General features: G+C 36.7%; 2 protein-coding genes across 2 annotated transcripts; one reads left to right on the forward strand and one right to left on the reverse strand.

Moving 5' to 3' along the window:
• Window positions 1-15,824: 15,824 nt before the first annotated feature.
• Window positions 15,825-17,006, reverse strand: LOC141697687 (ethylene-responsive transcription factor ERF071). Its single transcript, XM_074502186.1, has 2 exons — window positions 16,658-17,006; window positions 15,825-16,506 (listed from the first exon to the last, which is right to left on the reverse strand). Exons 1-2 carry the CDS (start codon window positions 16,788-16,790, stop codon window positions 15,965-15,967), a joined length of 675 nt encoding a protein of 224 aa, XP_074358287.1. The 5' UTR covers window positions 16,791-17,006; the 3' UTR covers window positions 15,825-15,964.
• Window positions 17,007-21,592: 4,586 nt separating this feature from the next.
• On the forward strand, window positions 21,593-23,539 carry LOC141698039 (pectinesterase-like). The gene is made up of 2 exons (XM_074502641.1): window positions 21,593-22,581; window positions 22,695-23,539. The coding sequence occupies exons 1-2, from the start codon at window positions 21,612-21,614 to the stop codon at window positions 23,381-23,383; spliced, it is 1,659 nt and encodes a 552-aa protein (XP_074358742.1). The 5' UTR covers window positions 21,593-21,611; the 3' UTR covers window positions 23,384-23,539.
• The last annotated feature ends 87 nt before the right edge of the window (window positions 23,540-23,626 follow it).

Raw genomic sequence — 23,626 nt, forward strand, 5'->3', positions numbered from 1 at the left:
CTCATGACGACCCGCTGGTCATAACGCCGATAATAGGAAATAGCCCGGTTAAGAGGGTCCTTGTGGATAATGGTGCTTCTGTGGATATCTTGCTCCACGACACCTTTCTAAGGATGGGGTATAACGACTCCCAGTTGACACCAACCGACATGCCGATATATGGATTTGCTGGAGTAGAATGTCCTGTGGAAGGGATAATTAAATTGCCAACCACCATAGGTACGGAGCCAAGGCAAGCGACTCAGATGCTGGATTTCGTGGTGGTAAAGGCTAGTTCAACTTATAATGCTATCATGGGGAGAACAGGGATACATGCCTTCAAGGCAGTCCCCTCTTCCTACCATTCAGTCATGAAGTTTCCCACCCGAAACGGGATTGGAGAAGAGAGAGGAGATCAAAAAATGGCTAGAAGCTGTTATGTGGCCTCTTTGAGGGCAGATGGAGTCGGGGGGCAGGTTCTTCCTATTGAAGATATGGATGTTCGAGAAAATGATGAGAATAGAGGAAGGCCAGCAGAAGAATTGGTTTCGGTTCCTTTAGATCCCAAGAATCCTGAGAGGATGACTTTCATTGGAGCTACATTAGAGGAGCCCCTTAGAGGGAAGTTAGTGAAATTTTTGCAAGAAAATAGTGATGTGTTTGCATGGTCAGCAGCTGATATGCCAGGCATAGACCCGGAGTTAATTACCCACAAGTTAAACGTGGATCCAATCCGGAAGACAGTGAAACAAAAGAAAAGAAATTTTGCCCCGGAAAGACAAGAGGCTATAAAGCAGGAAGTGGAAAAGCTCTTAGAGGCTGGTTTCATTGAGGAGATTCAATTTCCGGAGTGGTTAGCAAACCCTGTAATGGTGAAGAAGGCTAATGGAAAGTGGAGGATGTGTATAGACTTCACCGATCTGAATGATGCATGCCCCAAAGACTGTTTTCCGCTGCCTAGAATTGATACTTTGATTGATGCCACCGCTGGACATGAGATGCTGAGTTTCATGGATGGGTTTAGCGGATACAACCAGATCAAAATGCATAAGGATGACGTTCCAAAGGTATCATTTATCACTGACTTTGGCGTTTATTGTTATCTTGTTATGGCGTTTGGTCTCAAGAATGCAGGAGCCACCTATCAAAGGTTGGTGAATAAAATTTTTAAGGATCTTATTGGGAAGACTATGGAAGTCTATGTTGATGACATGCTAGTCAAGAGTCTAGTAAAGACTGATCATATAACCCATTTGAGGGAAGCTTTTGAGGTCCTGAGGTACCACAAGATGATGTTGAATCCCACGAAGTGTGCTTTCGGAGTAGGATCTGGAAAATTCTTGGGATTGATGGTCTCAAAGAGGGGAATTGAGGCTAACCCCGATAAAATAAAGGCAATCCTGGACATGGAACCCCCAAAAACTGTCAAGGATGTTCAGAAACTCACAGGAAGGGTTGCTGCACTAGGACGATTCATCTCCAAGTCAGGAGACAAGTGCTTGTCATTCTTCAAGTCATTAAAGAACATTAAAGACTTTGTATGGAGTGAGGAAAATCAGAAGGCATTTGAAGAGTTAAAGAAGTATATGGGCCAGGCCCCGTTGTTGGCCAAGCCAGTTCTGGGTGAAGTTTTATTCTTGTACTTGGCTGTTTCAGAAAGCGCCTTGAGCGCGGTGTTGGTTAAGGAGGAACTAAAAGTCCAGAAACCCGTATACTATGTCAGCAAAATTTTGCATGGTGCTGAGTTGAATTATTCAGCCATTGAGAAATTCGCTTTAGCCTTGGTAATGGCTTCAAGAAAAATGCGTCCTTATTTTCAAGCTCACCAAATTGAAGTGCTAACAAATCAGCCACTGAGAAATATCATTCACAGTCCCAAGGCAAGTGGGAGACTGATTAAGTGGGCAATAGAATTGGGAGAGTTCGATCTCAAGTATAAGCCACGTATGGCCATAAAAGCCCAGGCACTAGCTGACTTCGTGGTGGAATGTACCATACCCAACCAAGAAGTCGGGGGGCAGGAAGATACCACACCTCAAGACAAGGGAGTCGACAATGGGGACAAGGAGAAAGAATATTGGGTTCTCTATTTTGATGGAGCATCAAAAACAAATTCCGGTGGAGCAGGGTTGGTTTTGCAAAGCCCTGATGGATTCTTAATTGAGTATGCCATGAAGCTAGACTTCCCAACCACAAATAATGAGGCAGAGTATGAAGCCCTGATTGCTGGCCTTAGTCTAGCTGGGACACTTAGAGTCAAAAACTTAAAGGTCCGTGGAGACTCGAAGTTGATCATATCCCAGGTAAAGGGAGAATTTGAAGCAAGGGATGATACGATGGCAAAGTATGTTCGCCTAGTAAGGGCTGTGATGACCCAATTTAATGAATGCCATGTTGAACACATTCCAAGGGAAGAAAATGCTAAAGCAGATGCGCTACCAAAGTTTGCTTCATCCGAGATTGAAGAAAGTTCAGGAAGTGTGTACTTCCGTGTTTTGAAGACACGAAGCATAGATGTTAAGCTTGTGGCTCCCGTAGGCTTGGGGACGTCATGGATTGATCCCATCAAGGCTCACATTCAGACCGGTTGGTTGCCAAGCGATACAATTGAGGCACGGAAGTTAACTGTTCGAGCACTAAGGTACTCTTTGATAGATGGGATTCTATATAAAAGATCTTTCGTGGTTCCTTACTTGAGGTGTCTCAGGCCCGATGAGGCACGCTTAGCTCTTGAGGAAGTGCATGGAGGTATTTGTGGGCAACACTTGGGGGGCAGGGCCTTGGCTCATAAGATAACTCGTTTAGGCTTCTATTGGCCAGAAATGATGGCTGATGCCAAAGAATATGTAAAGAAGTGTGATCGTTGTCAGAAGCATGCACCATTCGCCAGACAACCCCCCGAGATGCTGACCTCTATCAACTCACCTATTCCCTTTGCTATGTGGGGGATGGATATTCTAGGGCCTTTTCCTATGGCCACAGCACAAAGGAAGTTTCTGATTATAGCCATTGATTATTTCACCAAGTGGATCGAAGCCAAACCTTTGGCCAAAATCACAACTAAGCAGGTTGCACAATTCCTGTGGGAAAACATTATGTGCCGATATGGAATTCCCCGTATCCTCGTCACTGACAATGGAACACAATTCAACAACGAGGAATTCAAGAAGTATTGCGAAGAAAATGAAATTGAGTTACGGTTCACCTCTGTGGCTCACCCACAAGCCAATGGGCAAGCGGAGGTAGCAAATCGGATAATCCTGGATGGACTAAAGAAGAGGATCGAGAAGTCAAGAAATAATTGGGTAGATGAGATACTTCCAATATTATGGGCCTACAGGACTACTTGTAGAGTCACGACAGATGCAACTCCTTTTATGTTGGCATATGGGGCGGAAGCAGTAGTTCCCGTGGAGATATCACATTCCTCTCCAAGGATTCAGGCTTTCGATGAGAAAGAAAATGAGGAAGGGTAGAGATTAGCCCTGGATTTAATTGATGAAGTGCGAGATAAAGCACATGCAAAGATAGTAGAATATCAGAAAAAAGCTTCATTCTACTACAACCTAAGGGTTAAAGAAAGGTTTTTTAAACAAGGCGATCTAATCTTGAGGAAGATAGAAGCATCTGGTGTAGGACAAAAAGGGAAGCTTGCCCCGAATTGGGAAGGGCCGTACAGAGTCAAGAGTGTTCAGGGTAGAGGAACCTACAAGCTGGAGACTATGGATGGTTTTGAAGTCCCGAGAACTTGGCATGCACAAAACCTGAAGGTTTACTATGTGTAGGGCAGTTGGATACGATTCTCACTTGTCATGATGGAGAGTAGGTTGAAAAGCACCTTAAAGCTTTGCTTAGGATTTATATGTCTTATTATGAAGTTTATTAAGACTTGTGTAAGGGATGAATCCCAAACAATTTTTGAAGCTCAGAGAATTTTTCGAAATATGTTTGAATCTCTATGGCATGGCAATTAAATTAGATGCATGATATGAAAGCCCTATAAAAAGGCCCAATTCAAAAAAAAAAGGTTAAAACTTGTTGGGCCTGGAAGTATGTCAAGCCCAGATAAGGGCCCCAAATATTCAAAGCCCAGCACCCGGGGTCCAAAAACTGGAAGAAAATATATATGAGTATTATCTTCAAAAACCAGAAATAAGTCCCAAATCCAAAAAGGATTTGGATAAATGAAGGCCCAAAAATAAGGCCTAATCCTACTTGAGTTAGAAAAAAAAACCCAGTATAGGGATCAATAAATCAGGCCCAGGGTCAATACTAAGTGCCCAATTAAAGATCAAAGCCCAGAAGGGCCCAAGTTGAAACCCAATACAAGGTTTCATAAATCTAGCCCAGGTTTAGGGCAAAGATCAACCCAATAAGAGGTAAGCCCAGAAAAGGGCCCAATTAGCAGAAAATTAAATGGCCCCAAATTAAAGACCAATTTAGGGTGGACCAAAGAAGCCCAGTTAAAAGTAGGGGGCCTAATACAAAAAGCCAGTCAAAAAAGGGGAAGGGCCAAGGTAAAGGCCTGGTTTGGAAAAGGCCCAGGGTCAAAAATAAAGTACCCATAAAAGAATTCAGGCCCAAATCTTAGGCTCAAATTTGAGATTGGAAAAAATCCAGCCCAGACTTAGGGCCCAAATCAAATATATGGAGTCACAGAAAGTAATATATCCCAAATCCCAGACCCAATTCGATCAGGTTTCATGTTGTATTCATCGTCGAATTAGTTGAGATCGAAAAGGCTTCGACCAAGGCTAGAAAAGGAGGTTAATTCGGTCAAAAAATATTTATCTAGACCAAAAATATTCCTGAGGAAATAAACAAGCCCAGTTAAGGGCCCAAGTGTTTGAAATGCTCAGCAAAATGGCCCAAGTTAAAAAAAAAAAAAAAGGCGGGAAGCCCATAAGATTTGAATTTTGAAAAGATTTAAAATCAAAGTTCATTGAATGAATCAAAGCTCGAACAACCTCCAACAACGCCCAGGAGACAATATTCCTAGGCGCTGTTGGAAGGATGTCTCCTAGGCGGGGGTCAACAACGCCTAGGAAGTATGGGACCTCCAACAACGCCCAGGAGACAATATTCCTAGGCGCTGTTGGAAGGATGTCTCCTAGGCGGGGGTCAACAACGCCTAGGAAGTATGGGGCCTCCAACAACGCCCAGGAGACAATATTCCTAGGCGCTGTTGGAAGGTCGTCTCCTAGGCGGGGGTCAACAACGCCTAGGATGCATTATGCAATAAAAGCCAATTTTCTGATTATTAGTATGGGACCTCCAACAACGCCCAGGAGACAATATTCCTAGGCGCTGTTGGAAGGATGTCTCCTAGGCGGGGGTCAACAACGCCTAGGAAGTATGGGACCTCCAACAACGCCCAGGAGACAATATTCCTAGGCGCTGTTGGAAGGATGTCTCCTAGGCGGGGGTCAACAACGCCTAGGAAGTATGGGGCCTCCAACAACGCCCAGGAGACAATATTCCTAGGCGCTGTTGGAAGGTCGTCTCCTAGGCGGGGGTCAACAACGCCTAGGATGCATTATGCAATAAAAGCCAATTTTCTGATTATTTAATTAATCAGAAAATGGGCTAAAAGTAAGAAAATTAAGGATAAATCCCAGAAATTAAGGGAAAAATCCGGAAAATTAAGGATAAATCCCAGAAATTAAGGGAAAAATCCAGAAAATTAAGGATAAATCCCAGAAATTAAGGGAAAAATCCAGAAAATTAAGGATAAATCCCGAAATTAAGGGAAAAATCCAGAAAATTAAGGATAAATCCCAGAAATTAAGGGAAAAATCCAGAAAATTAAGGGAAAAATCCAGAAAATTAAGGATAAATCCCAGAAATTAAGGGAAAAATCCGGAAAATTAAGGATAAATCCCAGAAATTAAGGGAAAAATCCAGAAAATTAAAGGATAAATCCCAGAAATTAAGGGAAAAATCCAGAAAATTAAGGATAAATCCCAGAAATTAAGGGAAAAATCCAGAAAATTAAGGATAAATCCCAGAAATTAAGGGAAAAATCCAGAAAATTAAGGATAAATCCCAGAAATTAAGGGAAAAATCCGGAAAATTAAGGATAAATCCCAGAAATTAAGGGAAAAATCCAGAAAATTAAGGATAAATCCCAGAAATTAAGGGAAAAATCCAGAAAATTAAGGATAAATCCCGAAATTAAGGGAAAAATCCAGACAATTAAGGATAAATCCCAGAATTTAAGGGAAAATCCAGAAAATTAAGGATAAATCCCAGAAATTAAGGGAAAAATCCAGAAAATTAAGGATAAATCCCAGAAATTAAGGGAAAAATCCGGAAAATTAAGGATAAATCCCAGAAATTAAGGGAAAAATCCAGAAAATTAAGGATAAATCCCGGAATTAAGGGAAAAATTCCTGGAAATTCAGATAATTCCTGAATAAAAGGAAAAATCGTTGTAAACGTGTAGGTCGCTCCACACTTTACGCAAAAACGAAACCCTGCAAGGGAATGAATAGACTTAACTTCTGCGAAACCTAATCAATGTTTCCCAAAAGTTGGGGGGCAAATGATAGGGATAAATAAGTCCTGATTTTATAATTAATGGGCTGATAGGCCCAATAATAAGATATATAATATTCAGACCAGAAAGGTTAAGCCTGATGGACCAGATCAGGCCTAATGGAATAAAAAAGGCCCAAAAGCCCTGATTATTAATTAATTTCATAATTAATTAATAAGGGAGAAATCAGATGTTGAAAAGAGTCCCGATAAGGATATAAATCCTTAGAGATTAGCCCCAAGGGGACCTAAAAGGATAAGGAATCAGCTTCCTACTTCCTAGGACTCCTAAGTCTATCCTAAATCAGAGGCTTGTCCATCAAGTCTCCTATACCAAGTCCAATTCAAGGACTCCCACATCTATATAAGGGGTCTCACCCCACAAATCAGAACTACGTTTTTTGACTTGATCCTTGGCAATCAGCAAGGTACGTAGGCATCTTGTTAAGGCAGATTGAGTCACGAAACACAAGAGCAGTCAAATCGAGCCTTGGAGCTCACGTTCCTTAGTATTAAATACAGCAATTATATATAGTAGTTTTAATCCATAACAAATATGAATGAGTTTTTTTTTTTGATAAAACATTGATCACTTAGGGTAAAGTCTAAGTAATTCTCATTCATATCAAAAGCTCACAAATATCTGCAACATAATGTTAACAAAATATCATTGACCGATACTTGTCAGGTACTTTATATACCAACTGTTATGTTGCATAATATTTAAAATAAAATAAAAATAAAATAATACAATACAAATAATAATAATAATAAAAACAAATATCAATGAATTAAATACCAAATATCTATCAACAAGATATCAGCATTCAATTTCATATATCATACAATATTTACAATTACAGAAAATACAAATAAAAACTTATATAAATATTGCAAAAATATAGAAACTATTTACAAGTTCAAGATAACATTACCAGCTTGCAAACAGTCATATCCCTCGGATACACCTTTGCTGTTATCTCCAAAGGTAACCAGTGGGCCAGCTTTCTCAATCCACATTTGATAGCAGGGCTCTATCTCCGGTCATATGTCTTGATGATCCACTGTCAAGAATCCACACTCCCGGTTTCACCTGTTTTAATGCCCTACAACACAAATGGATTAACCCTTCTTCGGAACCCAAACTTGGTTGGGCCCGACATACTTGTAGAATTGTCCTTTGTCAGGTAAAACAACATTTTTAATTTTAATTGTCTCAACTTTCTCAATGACTGAACATTTGACCTTGTAAACAGCCTTAACAAATTTCTGTTTAAGCTTAGGCACAAATGTTTCCTTTCTAGCCTTAGAAGGACTGGCAGTCTTAGACCTATTATGCTTCTTGTTATTCACATGCTGACGAGGAGTAGTCTTATCATTAGAAACATGCTTACCATTAAAATAAGCATACATCATATTAAAAGCACAAGACATACAATTAGAAACACCACATGCTTTATGAGAGTGATTAACAACAGGCAATTTATGCATGGTAGACATGGCATTTTTGTTATCCAACTCATGTGTGTCTGAGTTAGTCTCAGTTGCTTTCACAACTTTGACTAGAACTTTCGACACACTTGACTTGGAAACAACCTTCTCATTAGCAAGATCTTCAGCACGTATTTCTTCTTGAATAACAGAAGAGGTCGCATCAAATGGTTCAGCAATTGATGGTTTATAGAGGGGTTCATCAACACCCTTAAGCACATGTGGTACTTCCCTTCCTTTAGCACAGACACGAGGAGGGGAGTTTATGCCTAATTCTCCAATAGCAACATTGTAATCATAACCTATTCCAGATGTTTGATTAACAGATTGCTTACTGTAGAACTCTTTAGCCTTCGAACAAGAATTGAAGTAGGCTCTAACCTTAGTCTCAAGACCGGTGATCTTGTCTTTGAGAATAGTTTCGAGTTTTCTATAACAGTCAACTCTATTCTCTAGAAAAGATACTTGTTCTTTTAATTTGTCTTGATTAATGTGCACAAGTCTTAATTCATTGACCTCTTTCTCAAGGTCTGTGATCTGTAAACTTAACTGTTCATTATCACGACGTGCACAATCTAAGTTACCGCTTAGATGATAAACCATTTCAGTATCAGAAAGTTTTACCTCTATTCTTGACGATAAAGCTTTTCCATCAATAGCCATAAGAGCAAGTTTTCCTTCATCTTCATCTTTACTGTCAGTATCATCCCAGCTTCTTCCCTTTGCCAGATAAGCCCTTTCAGAGTTCTTTCTTACTTGCTTTGGCTTCCTACATTCTGTGGCAAAGTGTCCCAACTCATTGCAGTTATAGCATCTAATGGTGCTCCGATCAACCATCCCTGTTTTGTATCCACCACTGCTGGTGTTAGAGGATGAAGATCCACCTTTCTGGAATTTGTTGTAGTTGGACTTGTACTTAAGCTTGGGATTCCTCTTGAATCTGACATGGGAGAATCTCTTGACAATTTGGGCCATTGACTCGTCTTCCAATTGCTCCAGCTCTTCCAAGGAATAAAAATCATCACTTGATTGATTTGTAGTAGGAGGATTATATTCTGCTACTAACATATTTTCCTCAGCCTTGGAACACTGTACCATTCTCTCCAATTGTTGAGATTGTTGTTGTTGTTGACCTTCAGCTACAAGTGTAGTAGATGTGCTGACCATTCTATCTTTCCCGTAGACTTCCTATTGCTGAATCTGCTCCAACTCATAGGTTTTCAACACACCATAGAGTCTATCCAAAGAAATCTCACTCAGATCTCTAGCTTCTCTAATGGCAGTGATTCTATGTTCAAGATGAGTTGGCAGTATTAAAAGAAACTTTTTGTTGACTTCCCTGATTGAATAATATTTCCCATTTATGTTCAGGTTGTTGATCAACGCATTGTACCTCTCAAACACTTCAGTAATTCCTTCTCCTGGATTTGATTTAAAATATTCATACTCAGAGGTTAGGATCTCCAACTTGTTCTCCCTAACTTCCTCTGTGCCTTCATTAATCACCTCAATAGTTTCCCACATGTGTTTGGAATTTTTACAGTTCATCACATGTCTGTTCATCAAGGGATCAAGGGAATCAATTAATATTAATTGAAGGCTGGCATCCAAGGAGGCTTCATCTTTTTCAGCAGGAGAAAAATCCTCAGGATCTTTAGGATAGGTTCTGGCTTTGGTGATCACAACATCATCTACTATCACCTCCGGTTCAATAACCATCGGAATTCTTATCCCCTTCTTTAACAAGTTTGAATATTTGGGATTTGCCACTTGTAAAAATAAGAGCATCTTCTTCTTCCACATAATATAATTCTCTTTATCAAATTGTGGAATTTTAACGGTTCCAACTTTTTGTGAAGTCATTATGAATTTTTGAATGAATAAAATTCAAGGAGTTGAAAAATCACAAAAGTCTAGGATCTTGATTTGTTCGTTAATCAGAAGGCTCTGATACCAATTGTTAGGTCCCAATGTGTTTGTAGAAGGGGGGGTTGAATACAAACAGTACCGAATAATCGAATTAAATGCGGAATAAAAAAATGTGAAACAAAATTCAAGTTAAATAAAAATATTATTAAACTTGAAAGGTGTTACAACAACTGTATCGATTACAAGGAATTAATCTCAAATTAATTATCACAAATCTAGAATAAATTCGACATGAACTTTTTTTATTTTTGTAATAAAAAGATTCAAATGCTAAACGCAATTTGAGATTAAGTTCTAGGGATTTTGATCCGCTAGATTGTTACACAAGAACAAGAGAATGATTTCTAGTTTATCGGATTTAACATTACAAACTAGAAATTGTGATCTTGAATTAGCAGATAAGATGAAATATTTGGCTGCTTTTTCTCTCTGTATGTTCTTTTCTGTTGAAAAATTAATTCTTGAATGGCTGCTTCTTTCTTTTTAATCAATCGACAGAATGGAATGAACTGGAATGACAATCCCATAGCTGGTAGGACTTTCAGTGAGACTATCCTTTGAACTAGCAAGACAATCTCAACAGCTAGCAAGACTTTCGGTATGACAATCAAATGAACTAGCAAGACTATCAGAATGAACTAGCAAGACAATCTCCTCCCAGTGTAACTTTCGGTGAGACTATTGAAAATGGCCTGGCATGACAATCGGTATGACAATCCTGATTGTCATGCTAGTTCATTTTCAATTGTCTTGCTGATTTAATGCAGATTTTAATCCAATTAAAATTCTGAAAAACCTTAATATTAATTCAGAATTAATTAATCAATTAATTCAATTAATCAATAAATTAATCTTTGCAGATATAATTTATTTTCTTAATTAAATTATATGACTTAATTAATTAATAGAGAATTAATACTAATCTTGAGCAGCAACCATTCTTCTGAAAATCTTCTGAAAATCACTGTCAATTATGAATCAATTCCACCACTTCAATGTTGACACTCGATGTATTGTCTGGTTCATGAGTGACTAACTTCTGTGACGTTTCTTCATGTCTTGACTTTGACACTTTGATTTTCTTCAGATTAAATCCTTGTAATTATCTGATACCCTGACGAGATCTCTGTCACTTGATTAAATCCACAATCTTGATTTGCATCACTGAGGCTTGATCAATTTCTTGAACTTCTTCCAATGAATTAATTCCTCAAGTCTGTAGATGAACCTTGTCTCTGAATCCTTTGACAGATGTTACTTTGCGAGATCTCTCTGACGGTAGATCCACTATTTACTTATTACATTCTTATTTGAGTTGAGTTAAATCCTCGAATATACAAATAGGCTATGAAATATGCCTTACACAGAAAGTCAGCGCGCCTGCGCTGGTAAAGTGCGCGGTCGCGCCAGGTCAGAATTCCAGATTCCTGTTTCAATTAGAGCATCTGCCAAGGGGTTGCCAAATCTTATGTGATATGGCACCCTTGGTTGCCAACCTATTGGAGTTGTATGGTTGCCAAGAGGTTGCCTAACAAGGTTGCCAAAACTTGGCAACTTCCTAAAATGGTTAAAATACATATACAAATGCAAAAGGTTTATATCAATAATGCCTTTTTTAGTTTATGAGTCATTTACAATTTAATTTAAGGGACCACATAGGCAACAATTAAAGGTTGCTAACTATTGGAATATAATGTTGCCAAGTTGATATAAAATTGAGTGAAAATAAAATATTAATATATACGATAATTTGGCAAAGTTGGCAACTAGCTTGACAACCTCTTATTGGAGATGCTCTTAGAAGACTGTTTTTCTGGGCTTTTGGATTAATTGGGTTGCTATTTAAAGACAATAAAAAGACGTTTTCATAATGGAGCTTAAGGAGAAGATGACAAGAAGACCTATAGCACAATTCAACGAAGGCGAAGAAGATCTAGTTTTATACTTGTGAATCTTTGTTCTAAGTTGTAATTTTGGATGCTCGTTTCTTGTTTTGTTGAACCTAATACTCTGGATTACGTACTTGGTTTATTATTTATTTTATAAAGACTACATTTATTATACCATGCTTTCATCGGAACCCACGTTGATGATGAGTCCGATTATGGGCTAATCGTTATTGTGGGGTTCTAGCGGATTTATTATGGATTTCTTTAGTAAATTTGTTTCGATGCCTTAGTGTGTGGTGATGGTATGATAACCTAGTATTGGTTGTGCTTATTCGTCTCATGAGCGTCGCGAACTTGTAAGATAGCGTGTTAATCTTTAATGAAGCGACAGTGAATTTAAGGAATTAGAACTTGCCATGCTAGCATATGTTCATGTGTTATTGTTATGCATGATTCGTAGATAATTTTAACCATCTTACTTGCCCTATGTAATCACGATAGATAACTTGTGCATTAAACCGTTTTGTTGTCAAATTCTATAGACATATAGGGTCTCAATATAATTGATATCTATTCAGCTTCTATCTCTTTTGTGGATGTCTGGTAGTATGGTATTGGTGCAACGAAAGTTGACGTTTATCAGTTTCATGTTATCTGATTAGTGTTATCACCATTACATGCTAAGGTTAAGAACGAAAAGGCTATTGAATGAAGTATTTAATGAAGTTAGAATTCCATGTTTGTGTTATATATTATTCAATTCTTTTTAATCTCTTAGTTAATGTTCTCTAGTATAATTCTCAATAGTTAATTGTAGTTATAATTAAAACCCAAATTGTTATTCGTCTTAGCATTGAATAATAGCCATATCATTGTTGCATAATTGCATAAATCACAAAGTTAACCTAAACCAGTCTATGTGGGAACGAACTAGAAATAATTCTATATTACTTGCGAACACGTATACTTGCGTGAATTATTAGCGCGTGTTTAGAGACTAACATTCTCCCAGAAACACATCCATGTCATCAGAATCAGCAATTAACACGGCGTTTGGCCGGAAAAACGATTGGAAAATTCGCCGCCTGGGTTCGATTTTCCGGCCAACACTAACCGGAATCGTCTGTTAAAACCAGTGGTACCATTCGATTCGTCTTTCGACGATCTATAAGTTGGTACAATCAATTTCAAAGAATAACCCCAAACAAAGAAATACCCAAATTTCAATTAAGAACATTCAAAGCTATAAACCCTAGTTCTTCATTTCGAGAATCAAACAGCAATTTGAACATGTTATTGAACTCCAAATTCATCATATAATATACCAAAATGACCAGGAAGAGAAGATCTACATGATTCAAACATCAAATCATAAAAACAACATCAACATCAAAAATTCCTTTTTTTTAATTAAATAATTCGAATTAAAATAAATAAATAAGAAATTAACCTTGATTTCTGCACTGAAATGGATGATTGATTATGAAAGAACTTTTCGAGAGCTTCGATTCGGTATATGGCACGCGTGATTCTGAATTCAGTAACGTCTTCGTTTTTTATTTTGATTTGCAAGAACACGACGATTAATTAGGGTTTTCTCTGTATTTTCTATGTTTTTACTGATCGATTATGATTATACGAATAAAATAAAATAAGAAATAGGCTATTTATATTTATGGAATATTAATACGCGTTGGATCGTATTGAATTAAAAAATAAGTTACTTAGCCGCTAAGTAACCGCAAAAACTATCCAATTTTATACCCGTATTGGATAATTATCCAAACCGGGCTTCTAATAAAACACTTTATACGAAAATAATGTAATAATATCTCGTCTTTTGCTAATACGGGTTTTATTGATCTATCAAAATAATTATCGTATCGAAAATTTTGCGCCGAGACTCATACGGGTCAAACCGTAATCCGGATCGAAAAAGTCAAACACGGAAAATTTTCAGAATAATCATATTAGGTTAAAAAGGAGTTTTCCGAATAGTTTCGGATTGTAAAAACGTAAAAACGGTGGAAGTTGGACAATTCCCGGTTTAATAAAATAATTTTTTTATTATTCAAAAAATAATTAATAAATTCATAAATCATTATAAAATCATATAACAGTCCAAAAATTATCAGGAAAATACCATAATTATCTATATATTATTTTGGACATAATAAAATTAACATACCTATACTTTACCACATATAAACATCCACTTATCATACCAATCATCAGATAATTCACCAAAAATCACATAATAATCACATAATAATTATTTATTGATAAAAATAATTACACGTTATGTCCCGGATATTACATTTTGACTTGATCCTTGACATACACCAAAGTAGGTAGGCATTTTGTGAGGGTAGATTTAAGCCAAAAAACACATGTGCGGCAATTAAAGTTCGAAATTTATCAAACTCTAACATTAAATACACGCAATAAATAAATGAATATTTTTTTATCCATAACACATCCTTTTATAGATTGGTGTCGAAATTATAGTTTTAAAAATTACTGATTAATCACCAGATTAATTATCATTAAAAGGTTGTGTTGCAATTTTATTTTAGAACGACTAGTCATTGCCTATTTTTTCTAATATTACTATATAAAATTTAGTAAATTAGTATTATGATAATCATAATGAAGCTGAGCAAAACCGAACCGAAAACGAACTGCATCGGTAAAATTCGATTCGATTTGGTCAATTTTTTTTTAAAAAAAATTCAGTTATTTCGGTTTTAACCGAAATAAAATCGGTTCGGTTCGGTTTGGTTTTTCAAAATATTAATTCGGTTTTAACCAAATTAACCGAATAATATATATATATATATTTAAATTATATTTTATATATAATATAATATAGATAATTATATACAATTAGTAAATATATTAACTGAAAATACAATAATACAGAATTACAAATACACACTCCAGACTCGACTCAATTCTGGTAACTTGCACGTAGAGAAAAGGTTTAACAGGCACTATGTTGATTAGAGCATAGCTTTAATTCGTGCATCTTAAAGTGTTAAGCATCAACTGAATTTTTGGTAGATCAGGCATCTAGTACAAAATAAAAGTTCAGCTATGAGAATTCTCTAGAAGTTTTAAAAGCTTTATGTTCTGTAATGTTTTCAGTGTTGAGATATTATATTAGTGTTAGTCTAAAACATTTATTTTTACTAGAAAAAAGAAAGCAAGACGCTAAACATAGGAGATGAAACCCGTTCCTACCTTTCGACGACCTCTGAAATTAGACTGTGACACAGGTTTTTTAAATATTCGGTTTATAGAAACCGAACTGAACTAATCGAAATAATTTGGTTTGATTTTGGATCGAGCCAAATTATTATTTCGGTTTGCTTCGGTTAAGAAAAAAATATAATGTCGGTTTTCGGTAATTTTGGGTCGTTTCGAAATCCAACCGAACCGAAGGCTCAACCCCATGAATAATAACCAATTATCTTATCAATCACTTTAAGGTCTCTAATTAATAATAGCCCATTTTCCTATTAATCACCCTAACTGATTAAAGGTGCTAATAATATATATTACAATAGAAGAAAATATTTTATTTCATGATAATAAAATAAACAATCCCCGAATGGTAGCGGAGCGGCAATCGGCATGCCGGAATCTGTGGGTGCTTGTTTAAAACAGAAGCAAAAGGAACATAAATTAGTTGTACACGTACTCGTACAGTTTCCAATTCTTTGATCAGAGGATGAAAATGAAACCAGTAGCGCCGCTTTATTCAAAAAACCTCGCTACTTTCTTAAAATTATTTTACCAGTTCATTTTTTAAAATTTATTTAACCATTATGAATCATCTTGAAATAAATAAATAATTCATATTCTTTTAAAATAAATTATTATTATTTTAATTATAATAGTAAAATTTATTCTAATATTATTTGAAGTAACTTCTTTAATTAGTTTTCAATTTATCAGTTAATCCCATTTCCATACCTCAAGGCTCAAATCCATTCGCAACTTGTTGTTGGAGAAATTATGTGATTAAGATCATAAAATGAGTTTAAAACAGAGGCTTAAATGCTTGATCAAAGCGAAATATTTGTGACTACATGTGCTTGAAATTAAAAAATTCTAAATGTTCTCTTAACGATACATCAAACAACATCATCGAAGCTCCACAGGTTAATCATGCCACCCTCCACCGCACTTCCTTGCTCTGCATTAGACTGACCACCCGCTGCCGCCACCGTCACCAACGACGGGCCATTAAAATACGGAATCTCGTAAAATTTCATGTATGACTCGTACGCCATCAACTCCTCCGAAAGCTTTTGCACATTGTTCTCTTCTGTAACTGGAGTGTCCCCTGTTTTAACCTTGTGATCATTCTGCCAATCCTGACTCGTGTAATTCGTCGAAAGCTCACTCTGAGGATCGGACCTGCATTGATCGTGACAATCATTTACGACATCCTCATTTGGAAAATTAACTTTAGCTTTCTTTCCCCTGATTTTTCGAGCTTCTTTGTCGTAAGCTCTAGCAGCAGCTTCAGCCGTGTTGAATGTGCCAAGCCAAACACGCACGCCTTTTCTCGGGTCCCTGATTTCAGCTGCCCATTTTCCCCATGGACGTTGCCTTATTCCCCTGTACAGATTCTTGCGTTGCCGTTTTACGCTTTGCTTGGGTTGATCACCACCTGTTTTGTTAAAATGCATCGTCAAAAAGGGCCTTAATGGTAAAAACATTCGATAAATTTCACTTGTTGAATGAATTTCGACCCTGGCAACCAAATTCAGGATATAATTTATTATGAGATTAGTATTGAAAGAGAGAGGAAAGCAGGTTACCTGAGATGTTGTGGCTAGGCTGATGATCTCTTTTTAGAGTGATCGGAGAGGAAGGCCAGAGATCAGAGGCCGAGACATATTTGGTGCAGCTTCGAGGAGGGATGAGATCACTGATGATTGCACCTCCGCACATCTCTGTAACCGTTTGATGACGAATAATAATATGGTGTAATAAAAGCCGAGTGTGTTTTGGAATTATGGATGAAAGAAAAATGGTTATGTTAGGAGGCTTATATAGAGCCGTGGAAGGGACAACGAAAGCTGGTGGATAACACCTCAGATTTTCGTGAGTTTTACAGTAAGTTAACGGGGTGGGTATCTACTAGAAGTGAATTTGTACTAAAATTATTATTAGTATGAAGATGCAAGCAAGTTGCAGTAATTTAAACTTGTAAATATAGTAAAGTATGTATTAAGTAATGTTTAACTGTGTTAAGATGTTATGCATAAGCCTAGGAATGTTGAGGGGGAAGCACATTGTATCTCAAACTCATGGATTTGGAATCCACAATATGTAGCCCCAAGTGGAATTTAATCAGAGTGTTTGTACACGCAGTACTTCTCGCAAGTACTCAAGTACAATATCATGGCATTCAAAATCCTGATCAACTTGAATTTTATCTGATTTTTTTTGTAGAATTAAATAAATTACTACATACCTAATAATTTGATCATCACAGAGCTAACAAACGAGATGATAATGCTAGCAGCTAACACCTTTTTAACATTAATATACCATTGAAGATGCTTTTAAGATGTGCAGTAAGATTCCACATCCTTGTTTTGAAAGATGCTAGCAATATTTAAGGAATTTGTTCTTTCTTTAAGATTACACAACTGAAAAGATCAGTTTTGGTGTCTCTATCAAGCTTATGGTTGTCAACTATAATAATCTAAGTTCTCAAGTGTCTCTGAAGCTCCTAGTTGTCAACAGGGGAAAAAAAATCCACTAAAAAGACTGAACTATACATCAACATTAAACATTATCAGAACTCGAAAGTTTAGTCAAATCAGAAAACTAATCTTTGGTAGCTTCTGTGTTTGTAAATCATCTTCGCCTGCGAAGAACTTAATTAAAAAAACCAGAGCATTTCACAAAGACTTCACTTTCTATTTTCTTGATGCAAGTAACAAAGTGGAAGCCTGGAAGGTATTCTCTGCCTACATATTACCTTCAACAAGGTCATTTACTGCTTAGATTTTCACGAGTACGACCAAACGATATCTTTTTACTGAATAGGAAATTTCTCCTATTCTCATTCGAGTTAGACCTTAATACGAGATGCTTCCACCACAGGTGTGAGTGACTATCGTTATCTTATTATATTACATATATAATTTTCATGCAATATCAACTACTCTGTATTATATATTTTCAACTTTCAAGTGAAATAAATTTATGAAATCCCATCACCATAATATAGAGAAGAATGGCTGATGCAATTATACCTTATCTTGCTAGGGGATTGGTTGGTAAGCTTGTTTCACTTGCAACTGAAGAAGTGATACAGGCTTCAAATCAATTGATGCTCTCTTATCCGATGCTAATACAAAAAAAAACTAAGACTGCTGTCCAAAACTGGTTCAACCAACTTAAAGTGGTACCTCATATTGCAGATGTTTTTATGGATGAACTTGCATACGAAGTTACTCGACAAAAGGTAGAAATCATACTAGAGTTCGGGACTTTTCCTTCCATCTAAAAAAAGCATGTATCATCATAAAGCATGTCGGCAGGATCACTATATTCCCGTCCAAACATAACATATTACATCGTTTTAAGGTCGCCCCCATAAGATTAAGCCTATTCATATCTCATACGTCATTTGACAAATTTTTTTAAAATGTGCTGGTGATCTTGGAATTCAGCCCGTAGTGCATTTAATAAGGAGATGAAGGTCAATAGGATGAAAAATGTCAACCTTTTGGGAACGACTTTAATAGAGGTCTAGGAGTGATAGAGCGAGGAAAAAACCGGTACAACAATGTAAGATTTGCCAAAGCTGGAAGATTGGCTGAAACAAGTTATGAGTAGATGTGGTGAAGAACAAAGTACTATGCTAGCATTTTCTGAACATAAGGCTTTTGAAATCAATGGTCGTTCAAAGTTGACAAGGAATCCAAGTAATTTTCCATCCTTAAAACGACCAACAAGAGTGGATTCTGTCAGTAGCAGAATAACACCAGAAACAATTAGTAGAAATGTTGCCTCAATTACTTACTAGTTACTACCAATGGAGAATATTAGCAAAAAGGAGGAGGCTCATCTTCAAATATGGACTGCATTATAAATCACATCTCTAAAAACAATTTTATTTCTCTGGAAACTTTGAAAGTATATGACTTTAAGGGCTTGACAAATCTTAACCTTGGTGTGGCTATTGAGGAATTACAAGTAAATTACCGTCATGATCTAACTAATATCAATGTAATCAAAGAGTCAGGTGTTCTAAACTATGATACAAGATGGCCCCTCTTTTTTTGGATATGCTTGGTTGGGAAAAGGTAATGTCGAGCAGTCTTTGGACTAAGCTGCCTACCTGCAGGGAAACTTGATGAATAAAATCCTAACTACCCAGAGATAGATGGAGGTCCTATTCTGATTTCTGAAAGAAAGATGGTAAAGTAGACTACCAATTTCTCTGTTCTTATATCATTGATTTGCCTGTTATATTTGGAACTGCTTGTGGAAGCAGGTAGAAAGAGAAATCCAATTAGAAATTGTAGAAATTTAAGAATGAATGTGCCATTCCATGTTACTATTACATACCTCTCAACTAGGTTATCAAAATGTTGCAAGTTTATCTAGTATGTCCATGTTTCTACGTTAATCGCTATGGCTATAAGTTTTGATTTTTAAATAATGAATATTGAGCAGTAACTTCTGATTCAATTGTCATCTTTGAACTTCGCACTGCAACTATTATCATTTTTTAACAACTACCATTGAGTTCTTCAGAAATGGAAACAGTCTGATCTGCTGTCATTTGACTTTATATTTTAGTTTGTCTTTTTTAGGCTGGATCAAATGAAATGGCACTGGGGCAGAAGAATTTTTCAATTGCACGAACAAAGAAGGAAGCACATGCAAAGGAACAACAGGAACATTTGAGATTGGACAGCAGCTATAGGGCTTTGGGCAATGGAACAAATAAGCGTTTGGGATGTTTCATTCAAAGTCTTAACGACTAGAATTACATGTGTTGGCTTTGTCTATAGGTTTGTGATCCAGTGCAATGTAGGCTCGATTCATGAGTTATTGTATCAGTGAACGACATTCAGTAATAGTATCATCTGATTACCGAAAAACCACTAAAGAAACATAAATTTCACTAAATTACAGCCATTTACATCGTGCTTGAAATTTGGAGGGAACTTGGAATCATTTGGTTTGGAGAGTCTACTATGTTGCGTACAAACAGTAATCATCACCAGCCCAAAGATACCCATAAGCTGTAGAGTTAATTCAGCAAGCGATTCTCACTTAAGCTTGTTATTATATGTTAATCTGTTATACATAGATTTGTAAATACTAGAATTTAACTTACATATTCCACTTAAAATTACTCATTACATGAAAGGAAGCTCCTGATAAAGTCATTTGATCATACATTTCTATTACCAGGTTAACAATTTTGATCCCTCTCTGTCTATATATGTACTTGATAATCTTTCTTTTCTGTTCATCATCGTGTGATCGGTACTGTTTTGATTTCTTATGTGGAGAATGGATATTGTGTTGGTTAGTATTCCCTCTGAGTTTCATAGACAAATGTATTCTTTACCAAAACGAATTAAGATGACCATCAAGTATTCGCCGACAGCTGACCTTGTATAGCTTCTTTAATTTGCCTCTCACGTTGTAGATATATAAGAACATAAGCTTAGACTTTCTCTAAGCAAATACGTAACCACATATTTTAGAGTTTATTCTACTAACATACATTCCCACTAATTTTCTGAATTTGCTGCACTATTTTCATAATATTGATAAGCCAAGTCCAAGGTTTATCTGAGGCACCTTTGAATGCCTGAATTTTGTATTTGCTAAACGTGCATGCACCTATTCGTTGCGTGTCTTTTATGCATAGCTATATTATATAGGTTAGTACTTGGTACTCTTGTTTGAAAATGCCTGTTTCATTACAGTCTACATGTTGCTGGTAATAGACTAATACTAGTATCTTACTCTAAACATCAATAGTAGTTAGTCATCAAATATTATGTAAAGAAATATCAATACTGGATCCAGATCATAATTCCGCGTTTACATTCACACTGGCATAATCAAGAAAGCTCAATGTAAATTACTACTCCAACTAACCCTCGAAACTCAGGAGAACCCAGTTTTATTTGCGGCTATCTTGAAATTCTGGTTCCCTCACTACATCAAAACTTCATCATACTTTATGTTCTGATTGACGTAATAACAAAACTACGCAAATGCATGTTTCACATTCAAATTATAAGAATTATACTTGTCTAATGAAAGAGCTCATATCAGGAAATGTTATATTAAAAATATAAAACTATAAGATTATTACCATGTTTCATCTTCAGAGCATATACTATCAGAACTAATTTGAATGTGGTCATGGTACTGCTTAAACTTTCTGAATACATATGGAACCCGATACAGTCTCATTTACCATCCCAAATTCCCAGTTAATCTCAATATCTCATAAAATATATTCAATTTTATTGCATATATACGATACGACAATTCGGATTACAACAACTTATCCCACTTCGAACACTCAAACGACAAAGTCAATCTACATTTGCGATAGACGTGGTTCTGGTTTCTTGGTGAACTATACATGAAAGTTGACTTCACTACCAACAATATTCTGAAACATTCGTTTCTTCCTACTCCAGAATCTATAAATACCATCTCAAGTCACTCTCTTAACCATTACTACAAACTACTATTCATTCCGTACAGCAAACAACCATGGCCTCCAAACCCTATTCTTCTTCTTCTTCTAACTCAACTCTGGTCATCTTTCTACTACCAATTTTGTTCTCTTCCGTGGCCTTGGCCAGCCATGTATGTGATTCCACTCCCTATCCATCCTTATGTCAATCTTCTCTTCCGAATAACAACAATGCCAAAGTCCATGACTATGGACTCTCATCCTTCACCAACTCCTTATCAACTGCTCGTACATTTTTGTCATTGACACAAAAATTTCTTCAGCGAAGCTCTGGTTTGACGACCGGAGCTATTGCTGCTCTTAAAGATTGTAGTTTACTAGCTGAGCTTAACGTTGATTATATAGTAGATTCGTCCACAATAATCAAGCAGGCTCAGACCTTATCTGTTTCTCAAGCTGACACTGTTCATACATTAATGAGTTCTGTTTTAACCAATACACAAACTTGTTTAGACGGGCTCGAAGAAACTGCTTCATCTTGGAGCTTGAAAGATGGAGTAACTGTTCCGCTTGTTAATGCAACTAAGTTTTATAGTGTTTCTTTATCTCTTTTCCAAACAGGTTGGGTTCCCAATACAAAAAGAGTTTTATCTCGTACTCCTAAGAGTAGAGGAGCATTTGCACACGGTAGATTTCCCTTTAAAACGTCTGACAAAAATAAAGCGATTCTTCAAAGGATAGGTCGCAGACATCTTCTACAAGATGACAGTGATTATATAGTAGTGAGTAACATTGTTGTCGTGAGTCAAGATGGAACAGGGGACTTTACAACCATCAAGGGCGCTTTAACTTTGGCTCCCAACAAAACTGTAGCTAGTGATGGCTACTTTGTGATATATGTCACAGCTGGGGTCTATGAAGAATATGTGTCCATTCCAAAGAATAACAAGTACATTATGATGATTGGCGACGGAATTAACCAGACAGTAATCACCGGCAACCATAGTACTGCTGATGGCTTCACAACTTTTAACACTGCAACATTTGGTAAGACATTATTAATTTCTTGATTTAATGGAGTCAATTTGAACTTGTAATATTTTATACTTCGATATTATATAATACTTGTAACATATACTGACACAATGTTGTTTATGCAGCTGTAGTGGGACAGGGATTCGTAGCAGTAAATATAACATTCCGGAACACAGCAGGGGCAGTAAATCACCAGGCAGTCGCAATGCGAAGTGGGGCAGATATGTCAACATTCTATAGCTGCAGCTTTGAAGGGTATCAAGATACCCTGTATCCCCACTCCAATAGGCAATTCTACACAGAATGTGACATATATGGCACGGTCGACTTTATATTTGGCAACGGAGCAGCTGTGCTACAAGATTGCAACATCTATCCACGTCTACCACTGCCCAATCAATTCAATGCCATAACTGCACAAGGAAGAAGTGATTTGAGCCAGAATACAGGCATTTCAATACAGAACTGTAATATTAGAGCTGCTGATGATTTGGCATCAAGCAATGGAGGCACACAGACATATCTTGGGAGGCCATGGAAACAGTACTCGAGGACAGTCTATATGCAATCGTTTATGGATAGTTTGATAAATTCTGCTGGTTGGCGTGAATGGTCAGGAAGTTTCGCCTTGGATACATTGTATTATGCAGAGTTTAGCAACACAGGGCCTGGATCAGACACTAGTGGTAGAGTTACATGGCCAGGTTATCGCATTATTAATGCAACTGAAGCTGTTAATTTCACGGTTGCTAATTTCATATCTGGGGATAGCTGGTTACCTCAAACTGGAGTGCCATATTACAGTGGCTTATAATTCTGAACAGCTTTTCTCTTGCTTCCTGCCTTCTTGATTTGATACAATAAATTTACTTTTTAAAAGAAATGAGCATGTAAAATCCAAATTCAAACTTGGTGGTTCGGATCATTCTTTGATTCATCTGTAATTTGTGAAACATACTTTCAATTATGTACCAGCAACTTTTCTTCTTTAATTTTGTATTGATTATGTGTAATATGCAATGTAATTTTGTTTATGTAACGCCTTATACATTTCTTT

The sequence above is a fragment of the Apium graveolens genome, chromosome 11, assembly GCF_009905375.1.
Source record: "Apium graveolens cultivar Ventura chromosome 11, ASM990537v1, whole genome shotgun sequence".
Lineage (NCBI taxonomy): Eukaryota > Viridiplantae > Streptophyta > Magnoliopsida > Apiales > Apiaceae > Apium > Apium graveolens.